Source organism: Rhipicephalus sanguineus, chromosome 3 (assembly GCF_013339695.2).
Source record: "Rhipicephalus sanguineus isolate Rsan-2018 chromosome 3, BIME_Rsan_1.4, whole genome shotgun sequence".
NCBI classification, from domain to species: domain Eukaryota; kingdom Metazoa; phylum Arthropoda; class Arachnida; order Ixodida; family Ixodidae; genus Rhipicephalus; species Rhipicephalus sanguineus.
In genome coordinates, this window is record NC_051178.1 from 126,908,345 (window position 1) to 126,922,145 (window position 13,801).

At 44.5% G+C, this 13,801-nt stretch overlaps 1 protein-coding gene across 1 annotated transcript; it reads right to left on the reverse strand.

Annotated features, from left to right (window-relative positions):
* Positions 1-795: 795 nt before the first annotated feature.
* On the reverse strand, positions 796-13,564 carry LOC119387117 (protein CWC15 homolog). The gene is made up of 6 exons (XM_037654426.2): positions 13,493-13,564; positions 13,126-13,256; positions 12,930-13,042; positions 11,273-11,343; positions 6,898-6,996; positions 796-1,040 (listed from the first exon to the last, which is right to left on the reverse strand). Exons 2-6 carry the CDS (start codon positions 13,254-13,256, stop codon positions 807-809), a joined length of 648 nt encoding a protein of 215 aa, XP_037510354.1. The 5' UTR covers positions 13,493-13,564; the 3' UTR covers positions 796-806.
* Between the last annotated feature and the right edge of the window lie 237 nt (positions 13,565-13,801).

The following is a 13,801-nucleotide window of genomic DNA, read 5'->3' on the forward strand; positions in this document are numbered from 1 at the left end:
ACGAACACATGAAAGAAAGACAGAAGAGTCCTGGTATGTCTCTCTTTCGTCCAACCATCTCAAGTTTGCTGCAACCACTCAACGTGCAAGATTACTAACTAGCCCAGATGCAAGCCATCCTGATATTACCTAAAGTTCTTGACAAGCTAAGAATGCAGTGCAAGCTCCATCCACAATATTGCAGCTACAAAGCTAAGAGTGCTTCCACACTCAGAGAAACAGTTCTCAAAAGATGAAGTCCACATCCACCGTGGTGTCATGAAAACTGATGAAAGTTGTGAAGCAATGAACCTAAACAGTTTTTGACCAACCTGGACAGTATGGTGCTCATCAATGTATTCTTAGAATATCACGGTCTATAGAGTGTAGGGTCTTTTCTCCGATGTGTCTCAAACAAAGAGGGGGAAAACAATCGATTGCATAATTTATTTAAAAGCCATAGCTTTGCAAGCTATACATGAAAAAAATTTACTAAAAATCTTGTCTGGATCATCTGTAATTGCATCAAGAAAAAATATGTCAATATACTTTCCTTTTTTCTAGTAAGGATATGCAACATAAAAATTGTAGTAAAATAATATGTGCAATATACAGTAATTTGTTTAGAAAAAAAGAAAACGACAGCAGGAAATGCAGTGTTCATAATGTGCCTCAGAATTAATCCACATGAAGAATGTGTACAGGTGTGTGCGTCTTCCGCCAACGAGAAATGGTGAATGCGAAGCAGCACTTTACATACCAAGTGCAGCTGGGATGGTCATGTCAGGTGGCATTGGAAAGCGTCAAAAAAGTGAAAATGTTTTGAACTACTTTATGTACTTCTCCATAAACTTTTTGTGGAACTCTGAACGCAGAGTGTCGTTGATGAAATGGCGCTCCTTGCTGCTCTCGAGGTCACCCTTGGCACAGTTTTTGAACACGACGTCGTCATCCCATCGTCGCTTCACCTTGAATTCAGCCTTGCTTGAATTCAGCAGAGGGTTTCCGCTCAAGATGTTTTCCATTCGAATCCTTTCCTCTTGAATTTTGCGCTCAGCTTCCTGAAACGAGCAACAGAACACCGTATCATGAGCTTGGAGCTAAGTCCCAACTTATCACAATTACATATATATGCGGCTTCTTACCTGCACCACACAATTTAGAAACAACTGCCTATAGTAGAATGTAACTTAAGAAGTCTGAAGAGGCCCCACAAAGACCTAAGCGTGGCAGCCGATCGCCTCTGCAACTAAAGAAATACCCTAGTCTCGCCTATGCACTCCGCAATGTTCTCCAAATGCGGGGTCACCGGCCGTCGAGCTCATGACGCGTCTGGAGTGCGTGCCCACTAGTGCATGCTTGTGTGCCTTTGAGGAGGAAATGCTGCGGACTTCTAAAGTCTTATCCAACTATTATAGTTCTTTTGGTTGTTTGAATGTGCACAGCCCTGTGCATTTGGGAAAGCACCTAAGCAGACTCCTTACGATTCTCCACAACACGTTTTTGTGTGCTTTCCACGAACGAAGACATGCTCGATGCACATTACTCTAGGCATCAGTTCAACGTCTAATTTCCTAGCACTTTTATTGCAGTAATAGTACAGTAAAGCCTCAATATAATGCAATTCTCTCTATATATAAGTAAGCATTAAGCTTTTTACAACTTCATGTCCAGAAAACACCATGTATCTAATACTATAACAAAGTGCATTTATTCACAATTTCACTGTAATGAAGTACTGAAGTTTCACTGCTGCAGCAAATGAAGACTGAGGCAACCAACTGAAACTTTAACTGGTGCCAATGGCCAAATGGTTGGGTTAAATGCAGTTTTTGTGAGTGCATTTTTCAAGTTGCATGCTGCACAACAAAATGCAGCCACTAAAGTGGAGTCTCATCTATTCTGGCAGCGGCTGGGAAGTTCACCTCAACTCTCTCCTCCCGAGCTCCCTGGAAGCACATAAGCATTTTAGTGCACCAGGTCCATTTAATTCGCCTGCACTACCTGAACCAGTTCACCTTGCCATTCATTTCTGTGATCCAGCAATGCTGAACCGCACCGTTATTTTCAAAAGGTTCAGCACTGGTTCATCGATTTTTAGGCACCCTCCCAGCTGATGGTGCAGGCATGGTACAAATATCCCCGTCCGAACCAGCCGTAAAGCAAATGATGCAGTACACAGGTGCAGACACCGCTTGAGGCACACTTACATTCATCCACTGTACCTACACAACTCTGCGTGTGTGTGTACTTCAGAAAGTGGGCACACATGCGGTTTATGAGCTTACGTGGACGGACCACATTAAATAGACTAAACATATGGCTGGAACTGTGTTGACGCCTCACTATTCTTTTCTTGTGTATGTCGTGCACTACAAGAGGTAAGCGCTCCACTTTTGGAGTGTCTATCGTTGATGGAAGAGCCGCTGTTCAAATCAGCAGTGGCACTACTGACGCGAACAGCATCTCAGTGGCAAATTGCTCAGGGAGTACCATTAGTTGATAGAAGAGCTCTTTCTGAAACATTTTGTTTTTCTGATGGCCACAATGCTGCGACCGGCATCAGCTCCCCCTCCTACCCTGAAGTGCCCTCCACTCCCTCGCCTTCAACTGCCTCCATGGATGGATGGAAACAACTTTATTGATGCACGCGGTGCTTCCACCACCAGCCAAAGTTTAGTTAGCTACCGTTATACGGAAGCAAACATTGGCCAGGCAGCCAGTCATAGACTCATGGGCATCACTGGACCGGTGTCCGGGCCGGGCCGTGTGCTCCTGTTGTGCTTGATCCTCGTGCTTCATTGTCATGAGTGCTTGGGCCAAAATACTTTCCGTGCTCATTCACAGCAGCATTCTCCAAGCCGAAGAAACTAACTAAGCGGCGGGACGCAAGTTTGCAGTTTCTCAACGAGTGGTGCTGCAGTGGAGACTGCAGTGTGACCAAATTTTCACGTGTGATGCCAAGAGGCAATGTTTTCATAGGCTGAAATCGGGACACTTTCCGGAGCTTGAGGCACACGTGACCAAACTATGCAGTTGTTCAGTGCTAGTGACATGCAAAATGGTCATGCAAAAAATCCGTATCTTTGCTTCGGACACCAGAATGCCGAGGATGCACTTCAACGCCAGCAGGACCTGGGCATGCAAGTTCGTGAAGAGGACTTGCCTGATGACACCAAGCAAGGATACGAGTTTTTTTTAAATGCAGTAGCAATTATATGGACACTCAAGGCACCTTTCTGCTATTGCTGTCACCATAAGCTTCAGTATAAAATCCTAGGATGATAACATCACCGCGTGCATCGTACCTTCTGTGTGAGAGTGAAAGCATACAAGGGCAGCTGATGACTGCAGCTCGAGCTGGAAGGAAATGTGCCAGCAGTATTCCGTAGTGCAAAACGATCATGGAGGTGTCGTTGGCTGGGTTAGTTTGTATGAATCCATTGCAATAAAGAGTGCAAAAATCGAGATGAGGCATATGGAAAGGATTGACGAGAACAAGAACTTGTTCTCGTCAATCCTTTCCGTGTGCCTCGTCTAGTTTTTTGCGCAGTTTATTGTGATGGACTGTGGAGGGTCCAGGAGGGGGCGCTGCATGGCCCCGGCAGGAACTGCGTACTCTGGTCGACAGGGGGGCAGTCACGCACGCGCTATCTTGACAGTGATCAGTACATGGCTCATACAAAGATATGAGCGATGTGCTGATCGCTGTCAAGATAGGGCATGCTTTGTATGAGGACTTGCTTGAACACAGCAAAAGAACACTTGTGCTGTGTTCTCATTTCCCAGATTGTGTTGAATCAATAGACAGCACAAAGGTTGCCTTACTTGCTGTAGCAGTTGCGTTTCCTTACACCAACGTTTTGCTGAGTTACGCCAGGTTGAATACAATATCCTTACTTTGTATAACATTCCAATTTGTTGCTCCTGCATTCGTTGTGTCACCAGTGCCGCGAAACTGCCATTTTTTTTTCTCAATGTGCGATATAGAAGGGTCGACCTACATTCGAGTCTACTCACAATCGTGTAAATACAGTATGTAGCAGGAGGGACAGACACAGTCATTGGCTTACTTCGTGACGTGAGAATATCCTTAGTAATACAGTTGAACTCTCAACAATATTTAAGTGCCAGGAAAATTTCATTGCATAAGCGATAATTGCTATAAACAGGTTGCATGAAAAAAAAAAAGCAGAATACAGTCAACTGCCAATTTTTCGGACATGCCTGAAAATCCTGGTGCTTTCGCGGCACCGTCATAAGTCCCATAGACGTCAATGTATACGAACATCTAGAATTTCGGATGCTGAAACTCTTCGGTGTTCGATTTTTCGTACTTTCTGCGCGAACTGCAGGTCCAAAACGGCATTAATTGAAGCCCCCACCTCTGCTGTGTCTGTAGGTTTGAAGCTTTTGCGAGTCAGTCCGTTTGCGCCGTAGTTGAACTCGAGAGGTAGCTTTGCCGCAGAGCCAAGGTGTAATAGGGTGAAGCTAACAAAAATATTTGCAGGGGCCACTGTCATGCCGCAGTGCGGCGATGTCTTTACGGATAAGCACAGGAAATGTGCGGAGGCGTGATAGTGGCAGGCGGCAAACGCGCCAGTACAGCTTAACAGCTAACAACACTTATGATGAGCATCTTCAGCTGGCTGCTCAATAAGCATCTTCAGCTAGCTGCTCGGCAGTGCATGTGGCCTAGCGCAGTTGTACGCGTAGTGCACGTATTAAATAGGCGATTACCCTAGCGCGCTGCGCCGCTGTTCATGGTGCCTTTTTGTGCAAGATTGCTAAGTGCGCCGACACACCCATTGCCTTCATGAACGAAAGCAGCTCGCCATCGCCACGCCCATGTACGATTAGAAGTGCAGTGCACATGCCATAACGAACGCTTACACAGCAATCGCTTGCATATGATACAGCAAGTGCCCGGCAGTGACGGCGTGACCTATGTAGGCGACGTGCTGCATACAGGTTGCTGTGGCAGCCTATCAGGTTGAGAAACACTCAGGTGAGATCGCCCCAAGTGTCACGCCACGTGTTTCTTACTGGCTGGCATGAGAAAACCCCATGTCCGTCAGCCTTGCTTGTTTTACGCGAAGCTCGCATAACTGCGCAGAATGAGAGGCGAGCGAGCTGACTGTGATCACAGGCAGCGCACTTGGTGCAGTCTATTCGTGTTTTGAAGGGTCACATGCAGTAGCCCATTTATGTTCGGAGGGGTGGAAGGGCAACGGGAGAGGCACACAAGGCTGTTCATTCTGAGAAGGCTGCAGGATGGCTGCTATTGTATAAATGCGCAGAGGCCGTCAACGGGGGTGTAGCAGCTCGAATTTTTCGCTTTTTTCTTTATTTTCAAGGATTTCATGTTCCATTACCTTTCGGCAAGCACACCCTAGCCAGACTTCATTGTGATAGCCGATACTGCGGCATGGGGGCATTGCAGTAAGCGGGTTATTTTCCCATAGAAAACATACAAATGTTGATGGTGCAGCAGCTTTTCACTGTTATAACCGATATATGGTTAAAACCGGTACTGTTAATATGGGTTCGACTGTACTTCTATTCTTTGTTTTCAGCTTAATAAATTTTTTAAATATGTATACATCTCTGTTTCCAAAAATGCCAAGAAAGTACCTTATGTTTGCACTTCCGGTCTCAATCGATGTATGTATTTAAAGTATTGTTTTTGCTTATTGCTTATGAGGCAGCACTGCGTTCACTGCGTCAATGCAGTTTCGAAAACTATATGCTTAAGTTCTCACGCATCGTGTACAGAGCCCGCTATGGCAGGACTTACCGATGCAAGCCATCATTTGCAAAACCACCAGTACATTTGCCAGTGCATGCTCGCTCACAAGTGCCTCATGAGCTGGATAGCTTGGCAGACGATGCCTTCGCAAAATTGGCCCACTGATGGGCAAGCTCATGGCACGAGCGCCCAAGAACCATTCGAACAAAGCGTCTTCAACTTCTCTGTGGGCACCCTGTCGAAATCTCTTGCAGTTCCTACTGTCCATGCCATTGAACCCACTCTCAGCCAGCTTGGTAGCAGAGTGGATGATTGTTTAGACGGTAAATTGTGATGGTCCGTACTTGACCACGAGGGCAGACACTTTTTGGCCGTCACTGTTATCCTTTAAACGGCTCTTCTCCACTACCAGTGTGATTTTCTTGCGTTTTCTTTTCTATTGCGATGGCGCGCAACCTTGCGAAGAATGTATCACAGGCGGATCGGCTGTGACGCCCCGATGCCCCGTGCACGGCGAAACATAAAACGGAGGCAGTTGTGTAGAAAGACAGTCAAAGCATCGTGCACACAGCAGGCGAGTGAGCAAGCGAGTGGTGTGAGCCAACGTTGGTGTGACCACGCGCACGGTCGAGGCCAATGCGGCGGCTCCGGGAGGGTAGTTTAGAAGGAAAGCTCCTCTCTCGCTTCCTCGTAAGCAGTGCAGTCGACTCATTTTCTGAGGGGGTGGATGGGGTGCCAGGCGCATCGCAGTGCAGAGAGCCTTTTTCGGTGCACGTTGTAGCCGGATTCAATTGCTGCATCCGATATCGCGGCACTGGAGAATCGTTATAAGCTGTTTATTTTGCCATAGAAAGCATACAAAAGTGGACGGTACCGTCACTGTTCATCGTTATATCCGATATATTGTTACAAATGGTAATGTTATAAGTGAACTCTACTGTACTCATGTTGAAAAAAGTTACCCTCGAGTCTCAAGAAAAAAGGAAACTCCCAGCAAAGGTAATCGGAACTGACAAATTTCTACTGCAACTAAAAACACTTTCTGTGAATGTAATGCACCAGAAAACACATGAAACCAATGAATATTTCGTCCCCAGCACAGTGCCCTGTGATCACTGCCTCAGTGGCAGGTTCCAAAGGAACGTTAATTTCCTGATAAGACAACATACCCTCTTTGCTTCTTCTTGAGCACGTTCCTTCTTGATTCTGTTCAGTTCTGCCATGAGCTCAGCAGTGTCGTCCTCATCGCTGTCATCACTGTCTTCGTCCTACATGCAGAACAAAACACAACTAAGAAATAGCAAGTGCTAGATTCGTATTAGCCTTTCTTCTACAAGCAACTACACTGTGAACAAAAGACACATCTTGCAGCCAACACTGTAATCTGTAGTAGTAGGGAGCGGTTTATTTAGCACAGAGTGTGCCCGGGTGGCCGCACATTATGAAGTCTATTTCATTTTTTAGTTTCGCCATTAGGACTCCTCCACGTCCACTTACGAGTAGCCCGTTTTCTGTAGAAGGTATTCAAGATGCGTAAATTATTGCGTTCTGCAAACTCTACTAGGGGAGTTACTAGTAGAGTTTGCAGAACGCAATAATTTACGCATCTTGAATACCTTCTACAGAAAACGGGCTACTCGTAAGTGGACGTGGAAGAGTCCTAATGGCGAAACTAAAAATGAAATAGACTTCATAATGTGCGGCCACCCGGGCATTGTACAGGATGTGGAAGTAGTTAACAAGATCCGATGCAGTGACCATAGAATGGTAAGATCTAGAATTCAACTAGACGTGAGGAAGAAACGGCAGAAACTGATACGCAAGAAGCCGATTAATGAACTAGCTCTGAGAGGGAAAGTACAGGAATTCAGAGTTTCACTTCAGAATAGGTATGCGGCTTTAACCGAGGAAACCGACCTTAGTGTTGACGCAATAAATGATAATCTGACTAGTATCATTAAGGAGTGTGCAGTAGAAGTCGGGGGTACAGTCGTCAGACAGAACACTGGTAAGCTATCCCAAGAGACGAAAAACCTCATTAAGAAACGTCAAGCTATGAAAGCCTCAAGTGCAACAGACAAAATAGAGCTGGCGGAGCTTTCGAAGCTAATCAATAGGCGTAAAGTAGCTGACATAAGAAAGTATAATATGGAGAGAATTGAGCATGCTCTAAAGAACGGAAGAAGCCTCAAAGCTATGAAGACAATACTGTGCATAGGCAAAAATCAGATGTATGCATTAAGGGACAAGGAAGGCAATGTCACAAACAATATGGATAGAATAGTTGAGGTAGCGGAAGAGTTCTACAGAGATCTGTACAGCAGCCGAGACAGTCAGGATGATAACGTAAGAAGCAGTATTAGCGCAGAGGAATCTGACATCCCACCAGTATTGACAGGAGAAGTAAAGAAAGCCCTAAAGGGAATGCAAAGAGGCAAAGCAGCTGGTGAGGATCAGGTAACATCAGACCTGTTGAAAGACGGTGGAGAGATTATGTTAGAAAAACTGGCCACCCTGTATACGAAGTGTCTCTCGACGGGGAGGATACCAGAATCTTGGAAGAATGCCAACATTATCTTGATCCATAAGAAAGGGGACGTCAAGGACCTGAAAAATTACAGGCCCATAAGCTTACTGTCCGTTGTCTACAAGCTATTTACAAAAGTAATTGCTAACAGAATTAATACGACATTAGAGTTCAATCAACCAAGGGACCAGGCAGGATTTCGTACAGGCTTCTCAACAATAGACCATATTCATACTATCAATCAGGTGATAGAGAAATGCGCGGAATACAACCAACCCCTATACATAGCCTTCATAGATTACGAGAAGGCATTTGACTCGGTGGAGACATCAGCAGTCATGCAGGCACTGCGGAATCAGGGCATCGACGAAGCCTACATAAACATAATGGAAGAAATCTACAGCGGCTCCACGGCCACTATAGTCCTCCATAAAGAAAGCGAGAGAATCCCAATAAAGAAGGGCGTACGGCAGGGAGACACGATCTCTCCAATGTTATTCACCGCGTGTTTACAGGAGGTTTTCAGGGCCCTAGATTGGGAAGAATTAGGGATAAGAGTTAATGGAGAGTATCTCAGTAACCTGCGATTCGCTGATGACATTGCATTGATGAGTAACGCGGGAGACGAATTACAGCTCATGATTACTGAACTGGATACGGAAAGTAGAAGAGTAGGTCTGAAAATTAATATGCATAAAACTAAAGTAATGTGGAACAATCTTGGCAGAGAACAGTGCTTTGCGATAGGTGGAGAGACACTGGAAGTTGTAAAGGAGTACGTCTACTTAGGACAGGTAGTAACCGTGGAGCCGAACCATGAGAGTGAAATAACTAGAAGAATAAGGATGGGATGGGGCTCATTCGGCAAGCATTCTCAAATCATGAATGGTAATCTACCACTATCCCTCAAGAGAAAGGTATATAACAGCTGCATCTTACCGGTACTTACCTACAGAGCAGAAACCTGGAGACTTACAAAGAGGGTTCAACTTAAATTGAGGACGACGCAGCGAGCGATGGAAAGGAAAATGATAGGTGTAACCTTAAGAGACAGGAAGAGAGCAGAGTGGGTCAGGGAACAAACGGGGGTTAAGGACATCATAGTTGAAATCAAGAAGAAGAAATGGATATGGGCCGGGCACGTAGCACGTCGGCAGGATAACCGGTGGTCGTTAAGGGTAACTGACTGGATTCCAAGAGATGGTAAACGCGTGAGGGGGAGACAGAAAATTAGGTGGGTAGATGAGATTAAGAAGTTTGTAGGTATAACGTGGCAGCAGAAAGCACAGGACCGGGTTGATTGGCGGAACATGGGAGAGGCCTTTGCCCTGCAGTGGGCGTAGACAGGCTGATGATGATGATGATGATGATGTGCCGTGAATTTGGCAAATGTGAGGCTCTCATGTTGTAGATATAGGTTTCTCAGTTTTGTTCTCGATAATTGGCAGTCAAGCAAAAGTTGGTACTTCATACATCCAAATATATTAGTTTGCTACCGTACCTCACGTTTCACGTAAATACAATGTTAGGTTGAGGTGAGTTTGAATTTCGACTTGTGGTCTATTGAACAGTGCTACTCAACACTGCACACAACAAGGAAGATTAATATAGCTGATTTCTATTAATTAGGCCTTGACACAACCAAACTGACTAGATTTTATGGCGGTGCCAATTTCGATAAGGTGCAGAAAATATGTACAAAAACACTACTGCTTCATTTGCCACTATTTACACGATCTAAACATTCTCCCAAATCTAACGAGTGCCCAGCTAGTACGGGTTCATAGTATAATACAATGTGCGCCTAAATATAACACACATGTGCACACAAAAAGTAGCACACTTATGAAGGCTAAGAGATTCTTTAAGGGTCAGTCACGTACATATACAGCCCCGTAAACAAGTCCCAAATGATCAATGACATACATTTATAGAACCGCCTGTATGATTGAAAAACGTTAATCCTACAACGCTTGTCTGCCCAGCAAGTGCTGGGCAGACAAGAGCTGGTCACTACTGCAATTAGACATGTGCTTGCTAACCAGTCAAATTATAGTTATTAGGCTCATAGAAGTGTACGAGCACCAGTCATGACTTTTGGTATGGGTAGAATTAACAAAAAAAAAAAAGAAAGAAAGAAAGAGAAAAAAAGGCTCGTGTACATGTGAGTGATGTACAGGAGCCTACTGTACATTACTCAAGATAAGTCAGCAATCTGTCGCACGATAGTAGCTCAATTTCACCCAGGCACATTGCAAGACAGCGAAAAAATCATAACAGCGATCAACTGTTTTGGATGTTTATAAATCAATCTTGCACCTAAGGTTTCCACAAAATATATTTTTCTACAGGAACATTTCGGTTATCATATGATGCAGCAAATGATACCAACGATAGGAAATTCCATACATGTCATGTGGAATCATCATCAATCTCGATGGAGAAGCGTTGTGCCTGCAGCATGCTCAGCATCTGCCTTAACTTTAAACAGCTTGTGTTTGATAGGTAACATCACTGAGCAATAAGTATAAAACATGCTCCTTTTTTTCACATTTGATTACGTATCTATGTGAGAAACATGCATGACAGAAATCCAAGAACACAAAGTCAAAGGAGTACTCAGAAAGCAATAGTACTGAGTCCCAGATAACCAATATTTACATCATAACTTGTATTTGCATCACCATATTTTGCTGGCTCCGCAGGGAGCAACATGGTACTGTGTCAAAACTTTCAGAAGATTACTGTCAGCATCAGCCCCGAATGCACACACACTGGCATTCCTTCTGAGCAGCAAAAGACAGCACTGCATCAGCCACAGAAGTTGAGCACAATAACGGCTTATTTACAGACACAATCCAAGACATAAACAAGCGTGACAGATCTCCTGTTTTAGTTAAATGTGCAAGTTAAAACAGAGGTTAAATAAGTTATTATTTGGTTCTATAATAAATGGTCAGCATGATTTCAACATTTCTACAGTCCAATAAAGTACTCATTTAGCTTACGGTACTCACCTCATCTAAGGAGTCATCAGCATCAAGATTTGATGCAGGTGCCTGCTCCAGTCTGGGCCTCTTTGATGGCTCTATATATCAAAGGAGATGAACATTTACCCATTTACCACATATAGTCAGCCTTGAATTAATGTAAGACAAAGAATTATACACATGTGTATCACTCAGAAAACAAAGAAAGCCTTCTAATTCCTCAACTACACAGATCACACTGGTGATGCAAATATCGCTGATACTACCAAGTGAATAAGGCTTATTAGCGCAATAATTACTACCAAATGTACTTGCAGTATAAAAAACTTGTTACGTTATCTCTAACCCAGGAGCAGGTGTCAAGATGGAAGAGCATCTTCTAATGATAAAGCAATCGTTAATACCACAAAGCTGTACGTATCCTAAAGCATGGTCATTCAATGCAGTGTGCTTGGTGACACACTTGGTGACTGGCCACCGTCTCTCCGGAAGTATCCGTCACGCTGTAGATGCCTGGTAGACCCCCTTATCGATAATCGTGCATATGCAAATGGCAAAACTTCAATAGAATAGGCATTTAGATAAGTTGACTTCCTCAACTTATCCTAGTTCACTAAATGTTTACTTACAATTTGTCTGTTCAGCAACTGTAGCTTGTGCTTCCTACAATACCTAGTAAACAATCAGACCAACCTCATCATTCTTATATTACCAATTTGAAACTACTTAATGTACAGGCTTGTCTACCCTCACAGTGGACATGTGCGCGTGGTGCCACACTTTGTAGCACACCAGCGCAGCCAGCACAAATGTGCATCGAAACAAAGCTGTATGGGGCCCATGATGACTAGAAGGTGTGCCATCATATTGTCTGATACATTGTTCAGACACGACAAGCCTGTGCTGCTGTACAAAGAACTTCGCTTTCAGTATCGCGTTGCTGTCGTGGGCGAGTCAGCTTAGCATTTTGTACTGTGTAATTACTAAAAGGCTGATGGTTTCCCGACCATCAGCCAAATGATCCACATCAGTGCCATTGGAACATCTAGATTAGGCAAAAACATCTTAGCTGGTATTCATTATCACCAGCACTCAGTATGAAAAGTCAAATACTTCAAGGGAGAATACTTTTGTGCTGTTGATACAGTCCATTTGGCTCCGGGTATGCAATCCACCGGTAGCCTAAATGTGATGCATGGTTTTCCACATATGAAGATGTGATTTTGTGCGCAAGATCTACTTCATCGGAGCGCTGACCTGGCGTGCCCAAACAGTCCATGAGATGACATGACGCTAAATGTCACTGCAGCTGCACAGCTCTTATTTGACACACAGCTGCGCTCGCTGCCTCAGCACTCTGCATGTCTACCGTGATATTGACCGGATGTGCTTCTACCTGCTGCCAGTGCTTACCCTCACAGGTTTGTCTTAACATTTGACAAATACACTAGTTTGTGAAGAATTCACGTTTGCCCTGCTCTCCTGGCACGTTTTTAGGTTCTTTATTTGCATAAAAAGAAACGCTGTGTCGTGCAGCTGCAAGAAGGCACTAACTACGCGCACACGCTGTACATAGCGGCATCACAAAGGGTCGGGTAAATTTGTATCGGCATGACCCAAAAAGTATCGCGCTAAAATATATGTAGCAGACCAATGAGAATAGCAGCTTGACCACCCTACTCACCTCGGATTACCTTCTTGCCATCTCTCTCATACAGCGCAGCACGCTCACGCTCCTCCAACTCACGGCGAAAGTCCTTTGCTTTGAGCTCCTCGCTGGTGCCCTGACCGGGTTGCCTGTTCAACACAGCACGAATAATGCGTAAGCCTCAAAGCACAGACAGCCGAGCGCAGTTGTTTGCGGCGTTAGTTTTACCCACCTGTACTTTAGCTTGGTGTGTCCCGGGAGATCCCTGCTAGAGTACTGTTTTGACAAGGCCCCTAAGTCTTTCTCATTGCGGCCGCCACCACCTCGGGCTGGCTCGAAGGTGGGTCTTGCAGCGGTAGTCATCTAATAAAAGAGACGGTTAGTCAAGAAAATCTGAAACGACAAGTTTTGGTCACAACAAGCAATTGTTCGTCCCAAGCAGTGGCCCGATTAACGCTGGCAAATAAATCCAAAGATCAAACGCGCGGCGCTATGGACGCATCACGCGATGAAAACTATTTCAGATGTTCCGATGGCATGAAAACAAGAATCAATAGAAAAAATGTACAGCAGACTTAAGTAGAAAATACTGTTTCTACCTTGGATCAAGCGATCCTTTGCGACGACAACACTTGATGACTACCGCGATTGCACTTCTGAAGCCTAAAAAAAAACCTGATGAAGCAACTGCCATTGATGCCAGACTTTTCTTGTTTGTTCGCCAAAATAGGCGAATGCATATATTTCTAATGGCCTAATGGGAAACGCAAGCTTATTTCTCCGTCACGGCGTTAAAATAGCAGTTACCACACTGAACGTTGCTGTTTTTCGCTAGGAAAACTGACATAATTTATTCTTAGTTAATATGAACTTAGGCGAAAATGCACACGTTATCGTCTTAGTGCAGG